The 27,227-nt window shown below is 36.1% G+C and overlaps 1 protein-coding gene across 3 annotated transcripts in view; it reads right to left on the reverse strand.

The window, feature by feature from the left end:
• Nucleotides 1–7,026: 7,026 nt before the first annotated feature.
• LOC123520359 overlaps nucleotides 7,027–27,227 on the reverse strand; it is a 47,416-nt gene continuing 27,215 nt past the window's right edge. For all 3 annotated transcript variants that reach the window (XM_045282594.1, XM_045282592.1, XM_045282593.1), the window contains 5 exons: nucleotides 26,928–27,176; nucleotides 24,494–24,689; nucleotides 24,077–24,215; nucleotides 22,502–22,658; nucleotides 7,027–13,485 (listed from right to left, as the gene is read on the reverse strand). In XM_045282594.1, the coding sequence (XP_045138529.1) occupies nucleotides 12,613–13,485; nucleotides 22,502–22,658; nucleotides 24,077–24,215; nucleotides 24,494–24,689; nucleotides 26,928–27,176 (1,614 nt within the window). In that variant the 3' untranslated portion in view covers nucleotides 7,027–12,612. The remainder of the gene's footprint in view (nucleotides 13,486–22,501; nucleotides 22,659–24,076; nucleotides 24,216–24,493; nucleotides 24,690–26,927; nucleotides 27,177–27,227) is intronic.

The raw sequence follows: 27,227 nt of genomic DNA on the forward strand, positions 1-27,227 counted from the left end.
CTGGTGCGGCAAAGACACCTTGTATGCCAGGGATGGAGTGCATTTATCCCGCCAAGGTGTTCGGGTTTTGGCTGGAACACTTGAAGGAGAGTCAAATGCGCTCCGCCGCTTTTTTCGGTAGACAGGAGAGGGAAGGGGCATCGGTGATCCATAGGGATGAAAGAATAGTCAAATCTAGAAAAGTAACCAGCTTAGTAAATGCGAAGAATAGTTTAAAAGTGTATTACACAAACTGTAGGAGTATTTTAAATAAGATAGATTTGCTGAGAGGAACAGCTTGTGTTGAAAATTTTCATATAATTGCATTAACAGAAACCTGGTTATATATGTCAGGGAGGGTATATATTTTATCAGGTGAAAATTGATGGTTATACACTTTTTCATAAGGACAGGGACAACAGAAGAGGGGAAGGAGTGGCCTTGTACGTCAAGGACACACTGCAATGTTGCATAAACAGCAAAATTAAGACAGATAGCAAAACAGAGTCTCTATGGGTAGATATTAAGGACGGGTCTCAATCAGTAATATTGGGTTTAGTGTACAGGCCACCAAATGCTTCAAACCAAATAAACTCTTCTCTATGGGAGGAAATAAATAGAGCAGCCAGGTACAGTAAGGTATGTGTGGTAGGGGATTTTGAACTTGATGGTGGATAACAGGGAAGCAGATGAGTTCTTTAAAGTCATGCAGTATAATTTTTTAAAGCAAGTTATTTTAGAACCCACACAGGGAAATAATATTCTAGATTTAATTCTGACAAACAGGGAGGAGGCAGTTATGCAGGTGGAGGTTGGTGGCCAACTATAATAAAAGCGATCATATAATAAAGAAATACGGTATACATTGAAATGGCATGAAACTTTTAGAAAAACGAACTAAAGGAAAGTACCTGACTTCAGGAAGGCTAATTTCGAGGGCTTAAGGAAGTATTTATAAGGAGTCGCTTGGCAAGGAAGAGACTTTTGTCGAAGGGGAGGACCCACCTAGAGCTTTTCTATTACATTACCTACCTAGGAAGAGATAGTCAGGTAGAAGGAAGGGAGGAGCAGAGAAGGGGGAGGAGGCGAAGTCAGGTGGGACAGAGAGAGAGTGAGGCGGAGGGGAAGCTGGATTAGAACATGGGAGGAATCCCGGTCAGCTGAGGGTTGGTGAGATCTATACCGACTTCCTAAATAAAATACGTGACGGTCAGATAGCCAACATTCCATATAAAACAATAAAATCACGAAGCAACGACCCTAAGTGGATGACAGACAGATGCATAAAGAGATATATATATATATATATATATATATATATATATATATATATATATATATATATATATATATATATATATATATATATATATAAGAGGGTAAAGGCAGGAGATGAGGTTTTAAGGCCACTATACCATGAATTAGTAAGAACAGTTAAGAGGTTACCAAGGAAAGCTACAAATTGAATATGAGTTGAGGGTAGCCAGCCAAGCAAAGACGGACCCCAAGGGATTTTTTCAGCTATACAAGACGAAAAGTAGAGAAGAAATAGGTCCATTAAAGACAACAAATGGAGAAATGGCTAGTTCTGTGGAAGAGATTAGTAGAATTATGAACGAGTATTTTTTAACTGTCTTCACCCAGGAGAACACAGGAGATCCCAGATAGCGAACAGATATTTAGGACAGAGGATAGTGAAAAGCTGACAGATATTCATATAACTAAAGCGATAGTAGAATAGATAAACTAAAGAAATTCAAGTCACCAGGACCTGATGAAGTATATCCAAGGGTTCTAAAGGAATGCAAGGAAGTCGTCAGCGAGCCTTTAGCGGTACTTTTTAGGATGTCACTGGAGTCAGGTGAGGTACCAACAATGTGGAGCGAAGCTAATGTGGTTCCCATATTTAAGAAGGGAGATAAAAACCTAACGTCAGCTTAACTTCAGTTGTGGGTGAATTAATAGAATCAATAATAGCGAAAAACATTAAGGAACACCTAGACAAACACAGCTTGATAAATTAAACACATGGATTTACGAAGGGGAAGTCGTGTCTTACAAACTTGTTGAGCTTTTATAGTAAGGTTTGTGAGGCGGCAGATAAAGGTGATAATTATGACATTCTATACTTAGATTTCAGTAAAGCCTTTGACAAGGTACCTTACCAGAGGTTCTTAAAAAAAGGTTAAAGCACACAGTATAGAAGGTAGAATATTAAGCTGGATTAAAGCGTGGTTAGATAGCAGGCGACAAAGGATAGTAATTCATGCAGTGGTTCCCAACCTTTTGGCACTCGCGACCCATTGCCTGAAAGTCTGAAACCCATGTGACCTCCTACTTACGACTTACTATCACCAGCTTAATTTTCCTTTTATTTTCTGTGAAGGCGAGGAAATGAAACACCTAAAAGCATTTAAAAATCCTGTAATTATTTATTAGCAAATTAAAGCACATTGGTCCAATCTGAATTCACACACACACACAAAATACATTCACACAGGCACATTACTCACAGGCACGCATACATACACCCATAATATCACCTAATGACATTGAACTAATGTAGCACACCTTTTGTTTTATAGCAAAACAAAAGAAAAAAAATGTAACAGCATAACAAATGTAAATGATGAGATAAAATTAATATTATCCCAAGCTACTTCTGGCAAAGCTACGCGACACCCTGCCTAGGCTTCGTGACCCACCAGGGGGTCGCGACCCACCAGTTGGGAACTCTGAATTAATGGATCGAATTCCGAGTTGGGGGAAGTACCTAGTTAGTGGGATGCCACAGGGCTCAATTTTAGGGCCATTATTATTTCTAATAGATATCAACGACTTGGATAATTGAATTAATAGTGATATCAGTAAATTTGCGGATGACACAAAGATAGGTAGATTAATTACGTCCGATTCAGATGCCAAGGCTTTGCAGGCTAATTTGGATAGGATGAAAGAATGGACAGATAGGTGACAAATGCAGTTCAGTATTAACAAGTGCAGGGTACTGAGCGTAGGTAGAGATAATCCATGGCACTAGGTTGTTTCAAGTATGAGAAAGATTTAGGAGTCATAGTTAGCTCCGATCTCGGTACATGGAAGCAATGTATTGAGGCCAGGAATAAGGCGAATAGAGTATTAGGATTCATTTTTAGAAGTGTTAAAAGCAGGAGCCCTGAAGTAATACTAAAATTATACTTGGCGCTTGTCAGGCCACATCTTTCACTATGCAGTACAATTCTGGTTCCCACATTTCAGGAAGGACATAGCTGTGTTGGAGTCAGTGCAAATGAGGATGACTAAAAAGATACAGGGAATGAGGGATATTCCCTATGAAGAGAGACTGAAAAAACTTAATTTGCATTCCTTAGAGAGACGTAGGTTAAGAGGAGACCTGACAGAAGTATTTAAGTGGTATAAGGGTTTTAACAAAGGGGATATGAATGTAGTTCTTAAGATATGTAGTAGGGACAGAACCAGAAATAATGGGTTTAAACTTGAAAAATTCAGGTTTAGGAAAGAAATGGGAAGAAACTGGTTTTCAAACAGAGTGGCTGATGAGTGGAATGGTCTCAGTGGTCATGTAGTCAGGGCTGAGTCAATAGGGAGCTTTAAAAGGTTAGATAAGTTCTTCTTAAAAGAAGTCAAGTCGTAGAAAGATGGAAATACAGCAGGAGGCAGGGAGTTCAAGAGTTTGCCTGTGAAAGGTATGTATGACTGAGAATACTGGTTAACTTTAGTATTAGATGGTGGACAGAATAGGGATGAAAGGAAGAAGAAAACCTTGTGCAACGAGGCCACAGGAGGAAGGGAGGCAAGCAGTTAGCAAGAACAGTAGAGCAGTTACTATGAAAATAGCAATAAAAGATAGAGAGAGATGTAGTATTTTGGCAGTGAGAAAGAGGCTGAAGACAGTCAGTCAAAGGAGGGGAATAAATGAGACGAAAAGTTTTTGATTCCACCCTATCTGATAAAACTGTGTGAGTGGAACTACCCCACCCAAAAAAAAGTACACCATACAAGGACAGATATGACCATTGTACAGTTAGCAGTTGGAGAGGCGTGAAAAAATAGCGGAAACACCGCAGAATGCCTAACTTCACAGAAGCTATTTTAGCAAGAGATGATATGTGAAGTTTCCAGTTATAACTCTGAGTAAAAGACAGGCCGAGGATATTCAGTGTGGAAGGAGACAGTAGAGTGTCATTGAAGAAGGATAGTTGTCTGGAAGGTTGTGTCAAGTTGATAGATGGAGGAATTGAGTTTTTTGAGACATCGAACACTACAGTTTTCTCTGCTCTAATAAGAAATCTTAGAAAGATCAGAAGGCGTTCTGTAGCGTCCCTGGGTGATTTGATGACTTCCTGAAGGGTTGGTCATTTCTGAAAGGACATGGAAAGATGTAGGGTGGTATCATCAGCGTAGGAGTCGATAGGGCAAGAAGTTTGGTTAATGTCATTAATGAATGACAGAGTGGGTGACAGGACATATCCCTGAGGAACACCACTATTAATAGATCTAGAAGAGCAGTGGCCGTCAACTACGGCTGTAATAGAAACGTAAAGGAAACTTGAAATAAGTTGCAGAGAGGATAGAAACCATAGGAGGGCAGTTTGGAAATCAGAGCTTTGTGCCAGACTCTATCAAAAGATTTTGATATTTCTAACGCAACAGCAAAAGTTTCACCGAAATCTCTAAAAAGTGGATGACCAATACTCGGCAAGGAACGCCAGAAGATCACCAGCAGAGCGACCTTGATGGAAGCCATACTGGCGATCAGGCAGAAGATTGTGAAGTGACATGTTTAAGAATCTTCCTATTCAGGATAGATTAAAAACTTTAGACAAGCAAGAGATTAAAGCTATAGGACGGTAGTTTGAGGGATTAGAACGGTCACCCTTTTTAGGAACAGGCTGAATGTAGGCAAACTTCCAGCAAGAAGGAAAGGTAGAAGTCGATAGACATAGTTGAAAGAGTTTGGCCAGGCAAAGTGCAAGCATGGAAGCACATTTTTGAGAACAATAGGAGGGACCCCATCAGGTCCATAAGCCTTCCGAGGGTTTAGACCAGCGAGGGCAAAGAAAACATCATTACGAAAAACTTTTTGTAGGCATGAAATAGTCAGGGAGGAGAAGGGGAGGGTCAAGCCCAGAATCATCCAAGTGGAGTAGTTAGCAAAGGTTTGAGAGAAAAGTTCAGCTTAAAGACATATGAGATGGCAGTGTAGCCATTAGGATGAAATAAAGGAGGGAAAGATGAAGAAATAAAGTTACTGGAGATGTTTTTGGCCAGATGCCAGAAGTCACGTGTTTGAAAGATTTTGACATTTTCTATTTATGAAGAAGTGTTTGGCAAGTTGAAGAACAGACTTGATATAATTCTGGGCAGAAATATATAGTGTATGAGATTGAGGAGATGGAAGGCTGAAGTACCTTTTGTGGGCAACCTCTCTATCATGTATAGCATGAGAACAGACTGTGTTAAACCAAGGTTTAGAACGTTTAGGTTAAGAAAAAAGAATGAGAAATGTACGCTTCCATGCCAGACACTATCACCTTTTATGCGTTTAGCACAAAGAGATGGGTCTCTGACACGGAAACAGTAATGATTCCAGGGAAAATCAGCATAATACCTCCTCAAGTCCCCCAAACTGGCATAGGCAAAACACTATAGGCACCTCTGCTTTGGGGGATCCTGAGGAGGAAACTGGAGAAATAGGGCAAGATACAGAAATAAAAATGTGATCGGAGGAGTCCAACAGAGAAGATAGGGTAACAGCATAAGCAGAAGGATTTAAGGCAAGGATTAAAGATCAAGAATGTTGGGCGAATCTCCAAGACAGTCAGAAATACGAGTAGAGTGTTGCAGCAGTTCCTCTAGGTCATGGAGGATAGCAAAGTTGAAGGCTAGTTCACTAGAATGGTCAGTGAAGGGAGAGGAAAGCCAAAGCTGGTGGTGACAGAATTTGTTCCACTTTTGAAGTTGATTAGTCAGATAATAATTTACTATAGTCAAAGAGTTGTGGGAGAAATAGACAACACAAATAAATTTAGTTAGAGTGACTATTAAGTTGGAGCCAGATGGTGCAAAACTTGGAAGATTCAATAGCATGGGCATGAGAGCAAGTCAAATCATTGCGTACATAGACGCAACATCCAGCTTTGGAACAAAAATGAGAATAGATAAAGTAGGAGGGAATAGAAAAAGGGCTACTCTTAGTTGCCTCAGACAGCTGTGTTTCAGTGAGCAAAATAAGATGAGGTTTAGTAGAGGAGAGATGGTGTTCTACAGATTGAAAATTAGGTTTAAGACCATGAATGTTGCAGAAGTTAATGAAGAAAAGTTGAGGAAGGAAAAAAAATATAAATAAATAAATACACAAAAAAAACGAATAGAAAAAAGCTAGGAGACACAAATAATAAATTTTGTATTATTTCCAATATATAAACACTGCCTTTATTACCTACTTCTTTTGCTACCAAATAGCATGCCTAAAGCTTATCATCACGAGTATGTGACTAAAAAGGTAACAATAATAATAATAATAATAATAATGAAATGATTATGAAAGCAATAACAAAACTCACAAAAACCTACTGCAAAATGATAACAGCAATAAGTCATTTAGCTGTTTATTCCCTCTGATAACAACATGTTACCACTACTGAGCTGCAAGCATCTGGCTGTTCCATGGGGAAATATTTTCCATGACTAGTCATGATGAAATTTCATAATGTGAGGAATAGAGGATCGTGAAATTATACCATGATAGGAAACCTGAGCTGCTTTTCACTAAAGAAATTGGTGCAGCATCCTGCCATGCCTGTCCAGGCCACACCGTGCAGCACTGGGCGTCCCTCACAACTCTTTAGACATGTAATACATTTTTGTTTACCTAGTGTGTGGATTGATAAAGAATGATGTAAGTACATTGATCACAGTCGTTCATGGATCATTATCAGATATGAGAATCATAAAATTGCCATTCAGAATAATATGATTTGCATATTGTTTTAGTCTATTTTTGGCATCAGAAAACAAAACTAATATATAAATAACTCTTTATTGTTGGATATAACCACATATACAAAAATCAAAGACTACACTACCACTTCCTTTGTTAAGGTAAACCTGTGATCCTTTGGTTTCTGCAATTTTGTCATAACACTAAAGGTATTAGTAAATTGCAAAATCAGATTTTTGTTGAAAATAATTGCACTGGCTAAAAATACTGGCTTGACAAGTTTTTGTGTCAGCTTTGTACCTGAACACTGCCTACTTGCTGTGCTCTGCCTTGACTGGTCGATACTGCAATGTGTATTTCCCCAATTATTTATTTCTGATTTTCAATGACAGCAAATGTATTTTCTATGACTTGCATCAAACTTCTACGGAAGAGTAACCTTTGATAATTATTTGAGCACATGAGCATTATATTAACAATTTCAGGAAAAGAGGAGAGCAAAACACATGGAGAAAGATTGCGTCATACACAAGAAAGAAACGTGTTGTACTAATTAATTAATACTTATAACCTATATTACTAGCAATGATAATAATCAAGTGATAAATAATATATATTTTCAGTTCTACAATAACTGTAACACTACATACTTGGAGCACTTCCATGATTCAGCCCCAGTCACACTGTATGACACTCACGACAGCACACACCCCAAAAGGATTAACTTCTGCAAAACTGCCACTGCTGTAGCCAACCCCATGGAAACTATCCAAAACTGTCACATATTGGCATGTAAAGAAGGAAGAATATTTTGTGTGGAAACATTTTGAATAAAAACACTGAAAGTATTGTCATTAATTGCGCATTTTCTTAGCTATTAACAAATTACATCACTTAAAGATCAAAGCACAGAGCAAAAAATTGTTTGCCAGATTTAACCATGAAAAAAAATAATAATAAAATCAATATAACAAATAGGAAAAAACAAATGATGACCAAAAGGAGTTATCAAACATGTAAAGTAGTTCACCTCAAAATAACCTTAAGAATACATTTTCCCTATGCATTTTCACAACTTTTCCTTCATATCCTACAGTAATAAGCAATTAATACTCTGGGCACAGTATGTGTACACACACACACACACACACACACACACACACACACACACACACATATATATATATATATATATATATATATATATATATATATATATATATATATATATATATATATATATATATATATATATATATATATATATATATATATATATATATATATATATATATAGATCATTTGCAACATATTTTACCAAAATAAAAGCAATCACAGGATTTATATTGACAATGTGTAAAATTTTATGAAAACCTGACAAATGAATGTATTTCTTTTTTTTTTTTTTTTTTTTTTTTTTTATCTCTGGTGCCCAAGATATCATTAATATTCTGGTCTACTGTCAGCATTATTCTTATTGTAACTATCGTGCTCCTTGTTTCTGCACTGTTGAAGGTGGAAAGGTTCATCCTCAAGAATGGGCACGAATGGAGAGAGAGAGAGAGAGAGAGAGAGAGAGAGAGAGAGAGAGAGAGAGAGAGAGAGAGAGAGAGAGAGAGAGAGAGGCAGTAAAATGAGCAATACAATATGAAATTTTACAAAAATAATCTAATGAACTGCATTGCTATAGTAAGATGGTCTTTTCTGTAAATAGAATGCTTCTTACAGTGAATGGACTTTATTGGAAAATTTTCAGCTAATCTATTGTTTTACAACAAATTATCTTTATTTTTCTTGAAGTCTGATATCTAAGTCTTTCTAATAGATCATTAAACAATATATTTCACATAATTTGTTACTCTCTTATTTTAGATAAAAAAAATAAATAAATAAAAAAAAAAAAACTATTACAAATACTATATGGAGAATAGCTCAAACTGAGGCAATATTTTGGAGTACATAATACATGTAAAAGACCGTGTATGTTTGCAAATGTTTAGAGCATCAAATTGCTCAATAGATCAAAGGATGTGCCTTCTTTTTAATTATAAAATATCCACATGATAAAGAAAAATAGTTGCCTCACTCTATATTTGTAATTCAATAGAGTAGTCAATCTAGCCATCTTGTAAAACATAAACTTACTTCTTCCTATTATCATCTCAAACAATCCCATTACAAAACCTTTTCTGTTAGCACAACTTTGCATGATGACTAACAAAATGGAAATATGTCCCGTATTTTTGACAGATGCTTTCGGCTTTGTTCAGGGACTGGCACCTCAGTGGGCCTTTTTATCATTCTTTTATTGCAATATTTGTTCCTTGGTCAGTGCCCCTCCTACACAGAGAGAGAGAGAGAGAGAGAGAGAGAGAGAGAGAGAGAGAGAGAGAGAGAGAGAGAGAGAGAGAGAGAGAGAGAGAGAGAGAGAGAGAGAGAGAGAGAGAGAGAGAGAGAGAGATAACAATTTAAAATATCTTCTCAACTTTTTAATTTCTGCAAGTGATTGGTCTTGATAAGTCCTATCATAACTGGAAATCAAAATAGTGATGTATACCAGTCAGTGTTGTCTTTCAGGTAGAGGATAGTGCCACAACAAAATTTGTTATGAATGATCACAATTCCATATCCACACATAAAAGTAAAAAAAGAAAAAAAATGAATAAATAAATAAAAATAAAAAATAAAAATAAATAATAATAATAATAAAATCTATAAAATAAATAAATAAGTAAAAAAAAGAACTAAAGTAGGGTATCAGATGTATCTTTTGAAGGAGAGAAGACTCTACTACTGAAGATAAAACACACTACACAATAACTACATAATGCACAACAAAAGTATCTCGCAATTGCCTTTTGTCCACCACATTCTCCTACTGTCTTTAAAACTTCCTAATGATCTTTAAATGCTTTATTAAAAACAGTTGTCTTACCATGTCACTTAAGTAATAATGACTTTTCTTAGAAATTTGTAGTATGAAAATCACACAATTCCTATTTATCTCTAAAAATGACAAACATAAAAATAAATACAAAACTAAATAAGGAAATAAAGAAAAAGTACAACAAATGAATCAACTTGATATGCCTGTGCCCTGCAATCTTATCTTCTCCCATGTGTAGCAGAAGCATTCATATATAAGAACAATGTTATTAATTTATTCATGCAAGTGTGCCTTGCTAATTATCCATGAACCTATGTTATGCTAAGGTTGCAAGATGCCCTACCACTCATCTGAACCTTTCAGCCACACTTAACTAACAGGAAAGTAAATACTCAATTTCAGTAGCATGTTGTGACTGAAAGCAACGTCAAAAAATATATAAATAATAATAGTCAGATAATAATAATAACAATAATAATAATAATAATAATAATAATAATAATAATAATAATAATAATAATAATAATAATAATAAGCTTTTGAGGCTTACAATGTGCAATGAATACAACTCTTCAGCAAGCACATCACTTTGTAGTAGAATGTGCATGAGAACCATCCCTACTCCTATGGTATGCACCACACTTTAGGTATTATGTCATGACACCTCACTCCAAATCCTAACACAAAGCTATCAATCAATTAATGTACTTCATAAACTATCTTCAGACCCAACCCATATACCTGGGAAATGACAAATGTTTGTGTTTAAAATAAGCACTCAAACATCACTTAATTAAACCACTGATGCATGTGCAATTTGACTGCTATAGATTTTCAGCTTATGATGATAACAATACTATTATCCCTAATAGCATCTAAGTGTAGTAAACAAAAAAAAAAAAAAAAAAAAAAAAAATCATAATGGAAGTCTTTAGATATTTGATGATTCTTCAGCTTCTGGATAATGCTAAAAAGTGAAAATAATCTAAGTAAGATGTAAAGAAAACTGAAAGATCTCTAAAAGAATTATATATTCTTGATTTTATTACTCAAACAGGTGATGCTAGTGACCACAAAATTTTATATTTTAAATCTGTCAATTGTATGCAACTTCAGCAAGTAAGGTAATTTTTCTCATTTGTCACACAACTTTAGATTACATAACTGTAATCAAGCTCCTTACAGCACTGGACATAAACATGTGAGATCAGATGGGGATACAGCCAGTGAACTGACATCCTGCAAAAATCATCAAACTTTCACAATCTCTGCAATGTCTTTATATCTTGCTGCTCAATTTTGTCTTTACATATCTGTTATCTAACAGCAAATCAACAAATAAAATAAATGAAATGCCACTCTTGCAGTGAAAAACAATGCACAGACTTGCTCTGTAAGTGCTGCACTTAGTCAAGAAAAGCCACAGTGGCAACATTTAGCTAAATATATAGTACAAAACTTTTAGATACCTGAAAAATTACAAGCTCTTTCTGGAGTTCTTGACATATAAAGTTGTCATTCCCAGTTCCAACAGGATAATCTTTGCAATAAGTACTTTACTTGAAACTTAATACTAGTACCTGTGCTGTTCTTGTGACTAAGTTAGGTGACAACTATAATGAAATTATAAATCCTTATGATCAATATTGTTAAGCAGAATGGCTGAACATGGGAAACCAAATATTGGCCAACTTTTTTTTTTATCAAGACATCCCTGTATGTATAAGGCATAATGTACAATGACTTTGAGATGAACATACTGCCAGCTCAATACAGTATGTAAGTTGTGCCACCATCTTCATCTTTTATCAGAGGGAAACATCACTTCACAACATTCAACAAGCTGTGGGAAGTATTAATTGTGCTAAACCTCAGGAGCAAAAAAACCTGCATTTCATCAATGATAGTCGAGTTAAATCTCATTGTGTATTGCAGACATGAGAAGCTCTCCGATTTCCATTTTATGGAAAAAATAACTATACCTTCATTCAAATTAAAGAGACAATGACTTTTGTTACCCAGTTGGCACAAGGAAATCTGTCTCAACTATCATAGATGGTGTATGCCTTTCACCAAACATCTGAATTTGATTTTACTAAACTATCAGTGTGTCATACTACACCTTTTCTGCTGCCAGAAGTGAGCTAATGTTTGATCTCCCACATCCTGTTGTTATTTAATAAAGGTCACAAAGATTTATACTCCCAAAATATTCAAATCACATAACAAGCACACACATGCATAAAACCGACAGTAAATCTATTTTTCCAGATTCAAGAAAAAATTAAAGGATGTCACTTACTATTTACTTTTACCATCCCAATGTATATGAAACAAAAATATATATATCAATATATTTTCAGTATCTTAGGCCATATATTTTCTACTTCAATTCATGTATTTAATTCTTTTTATATCATAGAAGCCTGAGAATGTTAATCTAGTTACCATTTAAAGACCTAGAATTTACAAAATAAAGCTATCAAAAGCTCTGTACCATTAATATAGGATGAAATCACAAAATGACAGATGAATACTGCCTAGCCTCCCAGATTATATTGTGATAATGCATGTATGAAATGCAAATGCTTGAAGTGAAATTTACATGAAGTAACTAATAATAACTCCACTATGTGTATCATGGCTGGAAAGGCCAATACTATACCTTGATCTTACTTAACAAAGCTTTAGATGATCTGAAATGACTAAGAGTCTCTCCAAACTTAAATCCCAAAGTTCTCTCCCAAATTAAACCCCCTATTTAAGGCATCGTATTACACAATTACTGGATGTCCAACTTAATTCGTTTTCTTTGTTTGACTCTATGGCCAACAGTATCATCAACAAAATCACAGTTATCACTTTCCTCATCACTTGAACGACGCTTCTGCGTACTGTTCTCAAACTCCTCAGCAAGATCATTTTTGTACTGACAAGAGACTGACAGATCCTCGGCACACTCCTGATTGGCATCCCAGAGATGCTGCATGTCATGAGAGGCAGCACATGAATGGAAGGCAGACTGAGACTGAGATGTGTTGAGAGGAAGAGACTTTGTGGGTACAAGAGAGGCAGACAAATTAGGGGATGAGGCTTGGTCACTGTGAGAAGAAGCCATTGTCTGTGAAGTGGTTGTTGGGGGTAATGATGCTGTTTCGGGCTGAGACACATGTGCTGGGTTACTGTTATGAGGTGGATGAGAGGAAGCTCGAGAGGCAGTTTTGCCTTGAAATTCAGGCATGCCCTGTGATGAAACACATGCCTGAGAACTGGAGATACTTTGATAAGGAGCTTGGAGTTTCAAGGAAGTGGCTTGTGGTTTTCTTAAGGATTCTGACAGTGGCTTGATTGAGCTTGGACAATAGGGATCAAAAACATAATCAGGATTCCTCCCTGAGTCCCTAACTGCATGCCACCTGTCTTGAACCTCATTGTGGGAGTGAAGACCAGCATGTTCCCTCTTCTCTGCACTTTCTGGAACTGCTGCTGTTGAGAGAGGAACATAAACCATGGACTCCTCTCCTCCCTGCGCTATGTTGCCAACCTGTAACTGCTGGCTGGGACCGTCACCCACTGACTGACCACAGCTGTAGCATACCTGAGCTGGAGATTTGGACCGCCAGTACTGTAGCTCAGTTTTGCATTTGTTCAGTTCCTGAATAAATTACACTGTATTACACAACTGTACACTTTTTAAAATACACAGCATGAAAAATGAAATTTTGCTTAAAAGGCACATCCAAAATCTCTCAAAATACATAAAGAAGTAAATATTATATATAGATTTATAAACTAAAAAGATAAAATGAATATTCTAAGGAAACAAATTTCATAGAGATATGAATAATGGCCATGAATAGAAAGTTACTGTGAATGAATAATGGAAGTGGTCTTAGGACTTCTACAGAAGGTTGCAGCTGATCAGATCAAAATTATATAGGTAGGAAAATTGTAAAATTATGATGCATTAAGGATATGAAAATTCTGTTGTCAAGGCGATAGGGAAAGACTGATTCTTATACAAGCTAATGAAAAATGATTCTCTGCCCTGAAGGATAAGATGTGATTTTAAATTTTCTGTTGAACCTCGACAACTCGGACTACAATAACTCGGATTTCGTGATAAGTCGGACTCTAACCGACCCAGGGACTGAGGTCTGAGTTAACCTGCATTTTTTTTTTTCCAAAAATTTGTTTTCCCTTTTGTGTATTTTGTTTTCTATTGACATAATCAAAACTCTTCCAAAAAAATTTGTTTTCCCTTTTGTGTATTTTGTTTTCTATTGACATAATCAAAACTCTAATTCCAACAAAAAATTGCCTTTTAGTTGTAGTTTAAAATGATATAAAACAATAGTCGATCAGAGTTTATACCGACTTTGTGAAAATTTTTGATGTGTAAAGAACCACTTTCTCAAAATATTTGCTCCCAATGATTTTTCATAATTTCATCTTTGTTTTGCTATTTGTATTCATCTGATTGACATGAAATTTTCACACGATTGTGTATACAATAAGGACTTCCTGGAGCACGATAAGATGATAACGCATCAGATCCTTCTCTACATACCGTATTTTACAGCTTGCAAGACACTGCATCTTGGAAGACACACCCTAATATTTGAAAGAAATTTCTAAGAAAAAAAAAGTGTCATTCTCATACAAGAACGCATTCACCATATACCTGACCATTGAACATAAAAACATAAGAAGCAAGGAGTCTGCAAGACACTACAGTAATACTCCGCTTAACGAACAGGATAGGGGCTGTCAAAGCTGTTCGTAGAGGAAAATTTGTTAAGCGGACGTAATTTTCCCATAGGAAAAAACGGAAATAGGGGGGAATGCGTTCTGGGCTGGTCCCCAACATACCATATGGGAAAAAAAAAAAAAAAAAAAAAAAAAAAAAAAAAAATAAATAAAAAAAAAAAATACCGTATTTTACGGCTTACAAGACGCACTTTTTTTCCTAAAAAATACCCTGAAAAATACTAGTGTGCCTTCCAAGATGAATGTTGTATTGTAAGGCAGCATCCAACCTCAAGTGAGCTTGGACACTTGACAGATAGCGATCTGGATTTATATGTAGAGTCATCACATTATGATGTCAGCTTAAGTACTATTCAATTTAGCCTTTTATATTATGTAAGCTCAGTACTTAGGTGTTACAAGTATTTCCAATACCATAATCCTTCCTGCAGCCTACTCAGCGTGTGGAGAAAACGAGCCGCTCCCTTGTCTCATTGCAACACACAAATACTTGCACATGAACGCACACACATCATACCAGGTGCCTTTATACCTTTATTAATAGAACATCCAAATGGCTTACTCATTCCAGCAAGAGTCAAAACTCCACTTGTGAATTGTATTCACATTGATTAAGCCTATGAAGCACGACTGCAAAATAAAATAAATACAAACTGCAGCACTGACGTGTTCGGTTTCCGGCGATCGGACAAGTGATTCCGTAATGTAAACAACAGGGCCAAAACATGCCGTCGCCAGCCATTAAAACAAGAAGAGATGGACTGTTTCACTGTGTATATGTATTTACCTAAGGTGTTTTTATTTACATAGTTTTAAATTGGTGGTGAGTGCTCCAGCAAATTTGTAATGAGTGGTGAAACAATAGTGTCTTGCAGACTCCTTGCCTCTGATGGTTTTGTGTTCAGTGGTCGGGTATATGGTGAATGCGTTCTTGTATGAGAATGACTTTTTTTTTCTTAGAAATTTCTTTCAAATATTAGGGTGCGTCTTCCAAGATGCAGCGTCTTGCAAGCCAAAAAATATGGTATATATATGCTTGGCAGCATATTGGCCCACAGATGTACCACTACTTTTATGATGTCATATGAGTCATTGGAAGTTAAAGGAGCTACGTACAAATTCTCTCACATTTTCGCATTTATGTTCACAAAACATTTGTATTAGCTTTTTACAAACCTTGCCCCCAAGAAAGGATTGTTTTGTAATGCATAAAGTGAAATCTTACATGGAATACCAAAAAATAAAGCAGAGATGAGATGAGCCACAGATGAAGCGGGAGACTCGCAGCCACTCGGCCGCTTCTTCTTCTTGTGACCCTTTTAGCCTGCGTGTTGTCTTTCCCCATGATATTTGTTTCCTCTCCTCTATTGACTGCTATAATGAATATCATATCTTAGTATTCATATACGCTCATGCCATGAGGATAACCTTGACTCCGTGGCACTGAGTGATAGTGAATTACTAATGAAATACCGCGGTATTTCATTAGTAATTCACTATCACTCAGTGCTACGGAGTCAAGGTTATCCTCATGGCACGAGCGTATATGAATACTAAGACATGATATCCATTATAGCAGACAAAGAGGAGTGAAAACATAAACATCATGATGAAAGTAGCACGCAGGCTAAAAGGGTCACAAGAAGAAGCGGCCGAGTGGTCGCGAGTCTCCCGCTTCGTCTATGGCTCATCTCTGCTTTATTTTTTGGTATTCCATGTAAGATTTCACTTTATGCATTACAAAACAATCCTTTCTTGGGGGCAAAGTTTGTAAAAAAAAGCTAATAGAAATGTTGTTTTGTGAACATAAATGCATATATAAGACAGTAACACCACCTGGAGAGGTGGTGTTCCCTGCAACCTCAAAGCAACCTGATAGCAACCTTGTCACTGTCCCTCCAAGCATTCATGGATGTCATTTCGCTGCAAGAGGCTGCTCTGACGTTGTTAAAGAATCTTTGATCTAGCTCCAGGAGAGCTAGAGACAGAGGCAGGGAGCCAGCCAATCACAGCGAAGCTACCGCGTTCGGTCCCTCACCCGGCAAATTCAAACCCAGAAAATTCGCTAAAACAGATGTGGTTGTACGTTATGTGGACTTTTTGGTCAAACTTTATATAGTGCGTTAAACCGGAAATTTGTTAAACGAATGTTCGTTAAGTGGAGCATTACTGTATTGTTTCAGCACTCATTACAAATTTGCTGGAGCACTCACAACAAATTTAAAACTATCTAAATAAAAACACCTTAGGTAAATACATATACACAGTGAAACAGTCCATCTCTTCTTGTTTTAGTGGCGGGCGACGGCATGTTTTGGCCCTGTTGTTTACATTACGGAATCACTTGTCTGATCGCTGAAACCGAACACGTCAGTGCTGCAGTTTGTATTTATCTTATTTTGTAGTTGTGCTTCATAAGCTTTATCAATGTGAATACAATTCACAAGTGGAGTTTTGACTCTTGCTTGAATGAGTAAGCCATTTGGATGTTCTATTAATAAAGGTATAAAGGCACCTGGCATGATGTGTGTGTGTTCGTGTGCATGTATGTGTGTTGCAATGAGATGAGGGAGTGGCCCGTTTTCTCCACACGCTGAGTAGGCTGCAGGAAGGATTATGGTATTGGAAATACTTGTAACACCTAAGTACTGAGTTTACATAATATAAAAGGCTAAATTAAATGGTACTTAAGCTAACATCATAATTTAATGACTCAACATACAAATCCAAGTCGCTATTGGTCAAGTGTCCAAGCTCACTTGAGGTTGGATGGTGCCTTACAATACAACATTCATCTTGGAAGGCGCACTAGTATTTTTCAGAGAATTTTTTAGGAAAAAAGTGCGTCTTGTAAGCCGTAAAGTACAGTAATATTATTATTCATCTGGTCCAGCTTTATACCTCTGTCTGAACATAATCATTTGTAATAGTGTTATTGTGAGAATTATGTAATGTATAGTTGTGATGATGAAGGTAGTGAGAAAAAACTGTGAAAAGATCATAACAGTCATATGACATAGAAAGATGGTGGAGAAGGGTGACAGTGAGGCATGGGGTGAGGGGAAGGAGGATTCAAGGTCCAGCTGTCTCCCAATGATAAGTTTGTTTGTTTCTTGATATCTTCTCTTCTTGAAGTTTCTGATTCTATTCCTCCATCAATTTATGCCTGTAAGGATGTTATTTCTGACGCCTGGCCACGTACTGTGTAGGGCGTGAGTCAAGCTATGATGCAACCGCACAATATGTTTGAAAAGGGCTTCCTGGTGGGAAGGGTATTTAATTATCAAAAAATAAACTACAGTAAGCCCCTGCACTTGGCAAATCTCAGCTTGGCAAAATTAACTTTTGGCAGTAGGATGGTCACAGACCACCGAGTGCATGCTTGGCGATTTGCATTCAAACTTGGCGGTCCCCTGGTGGCCGCACGGCGAACCACGCTGCTCCCCTGTGATGTAAGACTTCTCTCTAAATCTATCAGAACCCAGTGTGAGAGTCTCCTTCAGCCATTTTGTTTGTGTTACCCTCTGTTCTGCTAGCATGGGAACAAATTCTGGCATGGCCTCTACCAAAGCAACTGGTAGTACTGGTGGGGGTAAGGACAATGGTGGTGGCGGCAAGGACAAAAGTGGGCCCGGGAAACAGGTGGAAAAACAGGAGTAAAGACAAGGAGAGCATCACAAATGATTGTTTATTGGTCTGTTTTGTACATGTGTTCTATTATGTGACGACAAAAGATTTTATTTCAGCTCAAAAGATGGTATTTTAGGGGTCAAAAGAGGAACTTTGGTAATGACCAAAGACTAATTGAGGCATTTTTTAGGCAATTTATATAATATAAAGTACTCGTGTTTGGCGGTAGTTTCGCCAGGCTAATTAATTCAGCAAGTGCAGGGGCTTACTGTACACCATCTAGTAATTTAGGGTCTGAAGGTTTCGGAGAGACAAATGTTGTCCCAAAATTTTAAATCCCCCCAAAATTAAATAAATAAATCCTGCACCAAGTGTTTTTTTTTTTTTCTTTTATACTGTGTCTGAAGGAGGGGGATTCATATAAGTCGGACATTCGCATTTGTCAGACAAACCATTCCCCTATTATAGTAAAACCAAATTGTACTGACATGTAGGGTGTTGTCCATCATTCTGCCAGATTTCCAATCAAAACATTCAGCCTATATTGTTCTTTAATCTTATTATTATCAACAAATGCCATTCTAAGAATATTCTGACTATTTCATTAAATAGCAGCTGATACAAATAATTGTTATATACCAAATAAAATTAAGGTATTTCATGGACATGTATGACGATGTGGCATATCAGGACAGGCGACGTTGCCACTCGACCCATGGTGGGATTTTCCCTTGGGGGAAAGGGGGGTGGGGTGAGTCAGGTCATCACGCAGGTGCAAATCGACTCGTTTCTCATCTGATTGCCATGATGGAAGGAAACACTGAGGCTTCCCCGTCTTAGTGTGTTGTACAGCCAAACCAAGGAGTTTTCTACAGAATTAATAGATACTTCTTGAAAGAAAAAGCTTGCAAGGACCATTTTTACCCACAAATCAAGCGAGGAAGAGGATAGCAGATGCAGCTGGTATATCTGAAGCCAAGGTGAAGAGGATCTGTCCCAGTGCAAACAAAATATGCACCACAGCACCACAATCTTATCAGCATTTCTTATCCCCACTCATTATATTACACTGGGTATCTCGAGAGGACATTATAGTAAATATTAGGTAAATTATCAGCCTCATTTTCACTTTTATATCCAGCACCTTTACTGTATTTAATTTACTTATGGCATCTTCATGTTTTGTCCCCCACCCTACTATTTTTTTAGTGGTCAATGATTAAATTAAATAAAGAACAGTTATTCCGTTTTTCTTGAAGTAATGAGAGATGTGGCAACATCGCACAGATTATCCGCCTTGCCCTACGGGTCAATACAATTTAGTTTTACTATAGTCCAAGTTACTGAGGGTCAACAGTACAGCAAATTCCAAAGGAATTCATGCAGCCCACTAAATTAATAAAAATTTTCTTAACGCAAGATTATTTTGTCTTTCCAATGTTATTAATATCTTTTTCCTTTAAATTTTAGACTTTAAAGTTTAAATTGAGTTACTTTGTCTTTCAAATAAATTTCTTATGTGAATCATCAACAATAATCAAATGTAAAAATAGTCAAACTTTTCAATATTCAAACGCAAACGTTTGATTTAATACTCGAAAAATACCTGATAGTTGAACGTCTACACACGTGGTTATAGTAAACAAAAGCTCCCTGATCTCTCTCCCTCCCCCTGTAAGTGTTAGTGAGCAATAGCCCTATACTAGCGGCTTTACAGGAATTACAAAGAGAAAAATTACAAAGATGTTTTCATGGACGGTGACTCATCCTCCTCCGACCTCCCTCCTCCTCCCCACTCTTCTCCCCTCCTCTTTTTCATTATCTGTCATTAGCCTTCACTTACAGTATGTAAAAAAAAAATAAATAAATAAGAAAAAATAAAAAAATATGATTTTAAGGTTTTGCTAAGATTAGAACAAAGACCTAATTTATAGGTATTCATAGTCAAACTTTTTGATACTCGAACAACCATTTGGAACGAATTAAGTTTGAGTATTGAGTCTCCACTGTACTTTAAAATGTCAATTAATTGAAATGAATTATCTTTTTCCTTTCTTAAAAATAAAAAGCCTTATATCTTTTATATTCTAAATATTAATTATTTTGGTTAATTTATTATGAGGCCCTATAAAATTGTGAATTTCTAAATGTGATTCTTGCACTAAAAAATTTGCCCACCCGTGATTTACAATGTCCTACACTTCTAACCGGGATCATATGCCAATTAGCCGCTAGAATTTTTAATTGTCTCCGATTTCTTGGTGCTAAGGGGTATCTTAGCTAATTTGGAAACCGATGTACAGAAAAAAATATGACATGAATTGCTGCACAAGTGTATTTAAAATTAAAAACATAGCCCTTAATGTTATTATTCATACTTACTGGTGTATGATAAGTCTTTGTTATTTAAATTATAAGATAAAACTAAAAAAATAATTATTTTTTTTTAAGTAAGTATGAGCAGTAAAAATAAAAAGATATTGATTTTGATTTATGCATTTTATCTAGGAATGTTGAAAAATAATGGCTTCACATCCTATATATGAAGGTAATCAGTGAAATAAAAAAAAACAGAACCGCTGGTGGACGTACAACATACTAAGGTAAGCGCCGTTAGGAAGACTGTCTGGTAAGGAGTGTAAACAATAGTCTCTCAGATCTGTTGGAAGCTATTTTCAAACCAAAATGGCAAATTTTACGTGTGCCGTGGCAGACTGCACGTCAGATTCAAGAAAAAGAAGAGCAAGACAGACCAAGTAACTGAAGAGGTCAAAAGGATTTGTGTAATTTCCAAGTGCAAAAACTGCTTGCTGCTACCAGCAACCGAGGATAATAATCGTACTGGAAAAATTAAGTCTCCGATACAAAATTATATCTCCTACACATTACATGGATTTGCCTATTGTTTAGTACATTCAAATGAAAGTATAAATTGGTATATGTACATTGAGGTCAATAGAAAATGACAAATTGCCATTGCCAGTCTTGATACATTTATAGGCTATTTTAAGAAATTACTAATAGAGGCTCAAACAATGTCATATGGTGTCAGTTATCATGAGATTAATTGTCATAAATTTTAGATGTATTAATGTGCAATGATGCACCAGTGTAAGCTTAATTAAAGCTTGCTCCAAAAAGTATTTATTTTCCGGCAAGAATTACAAAATCTGGCGGTCTGGTGTCAAAACACTGACTGCGACACGGCTAATTGGGCCCAAGATGCACCCACATCCTATTCCACTGTTCGATAAGATTATAATTTTAAAGCACTCACCACTGTTACTCTCCATTTACCTTAATCAAGTACAATCTTGCTTGCTCTACAATTGTTTCTCTCTCATCTAACATAGACATGCCTACTAATCTCATCGTAACATTTTTTCACCGTAAACTTCCATGTCTGTTAACTATCTTAGGAAGCATCACTACATCTCAATCTTTCCACTTTTCAGTCCTTCAACTGTAAATGATGTCAAACCTGCTAAACAGGGCACATTTAAATTACTTTCACAATAGACAGATGATAATTGGAGGATGAGAAGAAAGTGTGACCAACTTATAATATAGATAATCAGTCCTGACAAATTCTATTACTAGTGCAAGAAGTAGAAGTTAGCTTTCTGGTAAGGGTTAGAGGTTATGAAGAAAAATTTCTTAAAAAGAATCAGATGATACATGAAAAGGTATACACTCTTAACCTTGCACCTTTGGGGTTATCCATTTATCAAACTATGTATGAATGAAAGAAAGGTTATATGTTTTATGTGTGGAATATGCTGTCTCACAATGTTTTATGGATTCATAAGATTATGCTGTTCAAAGGCTTTGCAAAGTGGAGATATGACTAGGTGAAGCATATCGAAGGATTTGATATCGTTTAAATATCTTTCTATTTAAAAATTGGAGCTAATAATAACAAATACCAAAGACATAAAATATACATTTAAAGATAGATAGGAGAGCTGTGTGTATATAAGCACACAAGTTGCCAAGTTTCCATTAGGTGAGATAAGATGTAAACAGACAAAAAAATTACTTTCAAAATTATATCAAAGTTGAATAATGTTAAAAATTAGTGGATCATCCCAATCATCTCCATTGTATTAAATAATATAATCATGATGTGTTATTTGTATGTACAAAATCCAAGCACATAAAATTCCTTTCCAGGTATGACTTCATGTATCTGGCAATTTATGGAAGTTTGATTACATTTGTTTGTACTAAGAATCACTCAAAAGGACAGCATGTACAGCACCATTTCTTACCTGCAGAACTGTGCTGAATTTGCGGGCAGATTCTTCAAACTTTTTGTCATATTCATCAAAACGTGTTGCAAATTCTATGTTCTGCTTAGACTGATCAGCTAGCTTACTTTTGCATCCTTTTAATTCCCTTCGAAGAGCAACAAGCTGAGTATTGTATCTGTAAAGGAAGAACAGCAAAATAATTCATATAGAAATATTTTACTCAGCCTAATTGATATTCTGAAGTGAATAAGACGATTTAAAGACTGCTACAACACTGCCATAACCAATTATCCTTTCTTTTTTCTAGTATGTAAAAAGTCTTTTTTTAAGGGGACTGTCCCAGCAATTCTTTATTATTGGTATATTAGCATAATTTCTTTTATGTAATATATATGCATATGGCTAACAAATCTTAAGGCGGGTTCACACGTGCCAATTTGTGACTGAAATTTCAAGTTGGTAGAGTTTCAACTGAATATCAATGCCTAGCAACATTGCAAGTTGGTAGAGTTTCTGACTGAATATTGGTGGCTAGCAACTGAAGAAACCAGTCGCAAACAAGACCAACATGTTGGTCTTGTTCAGTCAATTTGTGACTTTATTTACATTGTGATGTCTTGGAGTAAGCTTTGAAAATGTGGTCTCCAGGTGTAGAGAAGATGTTAGAGTTGGTGAGGGGAAAAGAACACATCTGGGACACCAGAAATGAATTATACAGTAAAAATAAGCTTGTGCAAATTGGCATTTGATGAGATAGCTGCCACTCTCCAAGAACTGTTTCCCTCAATGTGTTGCTGGAGATGAAGATTGAAGATTTGTCAGGATTTAATTTGATTTCAATTATGCACTGTCTTCTTAAGGTTAGTGTGTGGTAGACACTCTTTTCTTTCCTTCTACTTAGCCAGGGACATATCCACAGGCATTTACTTTTCTGTTGACTCTTCCAGTGCACTAAAAGAAGAGCCACCACAGCTTCAGCATTGTCACTGGAGGAAGACATCTTGGCAGGTAGCTGTTTGTTTACACTCACTTCCTGCCAAGTCGCTGACTAGTTGATACTTTCCAGTTGCTACGTGTGATGTTTTCCAACTAGAAGAACTTAGTCGATACTTCTAGCAACTTACATTTTCTGTTGCAAATTGGCACGTGTGAATCCGCCTTGAGCATATGTTGATCTTCATCTCTTTTTCTTTTTTCTTGCGCAAAAATTCCAAAGCTTTTAGGCAAAATTTCAAGTTGATAGAAATGTAGTGACTTGCACTAATGAAAAAGTTACTAAAGACACAGCATGATTTTCCATTGAATTATCAAAGGCACATTCTTCAAGTCTTTAGAAATAAACATGTTACTTCTTAACATTTTCTGTTATACAAATTATTTGTGGTTAAATTTAGAAAAATAAAAAAAATTCTAAATGAGTGTTATGGTGCATAGGAAGTATTGATATTTTCATCTTCCCTTTACCAGTGTAATATATTAAGTTTACTGTAATAGCAAGTTGTCATGCTCTCCAGCATTATCAATCCCAGTTAATAATTAAATATACCATAATAAACTCAGGACTCACTGCAAATACCAATGTGATAACTGTACCTTCTCATGCCCTGTCGTATACGTTTAATCCTCTTGCGCAAAACCATGTTGGAAGGTGGCAGAGGATCTCGCTCTGGCAGTTCATCTTCTGGCTCAGACACTCGTCCACTGCCACTGGATGACCGCATTCCACACCCTTCTATGTTGGGTATATGTGCTTAAGTGAGACTATGATCAACTGAACTTGAGATAAAAGATATCTAGTTAGGCAAACTTCAAATATAGTGTTCATCAATATGAAATGAAGTTTTTAATTTTTGTGGAAAAAACCAACTAAAGTAATACAGTAGCAAGGAGTCATCTGACAGCTGGGGGCTTACTACACTTAAACAATAAAGTGATTGAAAGATTCTCTAATTTTTGCTTTGAAATGCCAACTTTGAACCTAACATGCTAAGAGCTTAAAATTCCAATTACCAGAAAATCTTGACGTGATATCTAGAAAATCAGATCCAAAGCATGTGATTTCTGGGAGACGAGGTTCTATATGTTCTCTGAAGTATTCCATGGCCATTGTGGATAGGTCAAAGAGTTCATCAGTCACTTTGTAGGCTCGTCCCAGGTTAGGGGTCTTCTTGATGTAAGACAAGATGCGATACACCTCATCCAGTATCTGCACACACACAAATATCATGTTACAAATATCATGTTCTGTTACTGAAATGGTTTTCATACAAATTTTGAATATACCAACACTAAGATATACACTTGAATTAAAGAGAAACCTGTACAATCTTCAGCTATTATATGTAAAAAAAAAAAAAAAAAAAAAAAAATATATATATATATATATATATATATATATATATATATATATATATATATATATATATATATATATATATATATATATATATATATATATATATATATATATATATATATATATATATATATATATATACACAGGTTGAACCTCCTTAATCCGGTATTCTTTCATCCGGCAACACCTGTAATCCGGCAAAATTTTTGTTTGCTGGAATTTTTGAATTGGCCAGAGTAATTTGCCGGACCGCCGCTAGGATGCGGCGGCACTGTACTGTGTTTTGGAGCCCGGGCATTCTGGGTAAAATATGAATCAGTACCACACTACCGCTCATTGCAAACACCATCCCCCCCAGGTGCATAAACATTTTTTCTGTAACATTTGCCCCTAAACATGGCTTCCAAGCGACCAGGAAGTGATAGTGTTGTGTGTGAACCAAAGAAAAAGTGCAGACATATAACAATATCAGTGCAACAGAAAGTGGACCTATTGAGGCAGCTACATAAAGGTGTTTCAGTGCAGACCCTATGCCAACAGTACAACATTGGCTCATCAACTGTCTATGATATAAAAAAAAAAAAGCAGAAGAATCAACTTCTCAAGTTTTACAGTGAGTGTGAGATCAAGAATAACATGGAGGTTCATAGAACACTTAAGGAGGGTAAAAGCAGTGACTTAGACAGTGCTCTTAGTGGTTTAAGCTTCTGCACGCTGGTAACATCCCTGTGTCTAGCGAGATGATAATGGTGCAGGCAAAAATTTTCCATGCTGAACTTAATTTACATGATTGTAAATATTCTCAAGGATGGTTACAAAAATTCTAAACAAGACATGGAATTACTTTACATCGCATATGTGGTGAGAAATCTAGTGCAGATAAGGACGCAGCCACTAAGATTGTGGACGAGTTTGCTCAGTTTATTGCAAAAGAGAAACTAACCCCAGAGCAGGTTTACAATGCTGATGAAACTGCTCTGTACTGGCATCGTCTCCCAGGAAAAACTTTGGCTCAAGAAACAGAACAGGAATGTACTGGCAGTAAAGGCAGTAAGGACAGGGTGTCAGTGCTTGGATGTAGCATGTATAATGCAGGCTAAGTATATAGAGGGTGTTTTGGGGACCACCTATAGTTCAGAATTTTCCATGGTCCGGCAAGTCTAAGGTCCGGTGGTTGCCGGATCTGGGAGGTTCAACCTGTATGTATATATATATATATATATATATATATATATATATATATATATATATATATATATATATATATATATATATATATATATATATATATATATATATATATATATATATATATATATATATATATATATATATATATATATATATATATGTGTGTGTGTGTATATACTCCAGTTTTCTCTATTACAAGTTATAAATTTCAATTTGGGATTGTTCCTTTATGCTGTAGTCTATGTTTAGCTAACAAAGAGATGGTTGAGGAGACAGTAAAAGATTACCAATCCTGTCTTCCTGTGGACATGTGTACACGTAAGACAAGAAATGGCATGGAGAAAAAAAAAAAAAAAAAAAAAATCTATGCCAAATATTTGAGAATTAACAAGGTAGTATACGCTACAGTATACTTTCTCTTTTTCATTGACTACTCTTACTGAGGCTGATACTATTTCTAGTAATTTTTTTACCAAGCATCCACTCATACAAACTCAACACATGCACACACACATAATAACTGATGAAAGGCTGAATCCTGCTCCTAAAATTTGAAGCCATACTTCAAATTACATCCATCCTTTTTCTCTGCCAGATCAATATATATTTCAATGTAAAAGGAAGCAAGCCAAAAAGTCTAACTTGCAAGGAATTAACAAATTTACATATTGTTAAGAGCTGTGTGTACTAACCACTACTTCACTAGATAATAGAAATATATGACAGACTTGCAATCTTGAGTTATAAATAAACCTTCTCTACTACATTATTCTGTTTCCTACCTATGGGAAATCTGATGAATCATATAATGGAAAATACAAAATTTCAACATGCTTTTTCTTTCTCTGGAGAACTTGAGACTTATAATAATTTTGACAATAAAAAGAAGAAACTTACATCTCCAGCAAAAAAACAACAATGTTTACGTTCAATGTGTTTTCCAAACGACATCTGAAGAAGAGTGAGGCGCATGTGCAGCGTTTCAATAATGTCAGATTCCCGAGCCAAAGGATGTTTTCGTCGGGCACTTTCCCTTCGTGGCATCTGCCCTTTGATGGACTGGAACCTTAGTAACATTTGATTCTGGAGACGCTGGAAGGTGCTGTTCAGGATGTTGGAGCCAATCTGCTCAAATCTCTTGCAAGTCTGTAGTGTAATGGTATGCATCATTCAAAAGTCATTTAGCCACATAATTGC

This window comes from Portunus trituberculatus, chromosome 46 (assembly GCF_017591435.1).
Source record: "Portunus trituberculatus isolate SZX2019 chromosome 46, ASM1759143v1, whole genome shotgun sequence".
NCBI lineage: Eukaryota > Metazoa > Arthropoda > Malacostraca > Decapoda > Portunidae > Portunus > Portunus trituberculatus.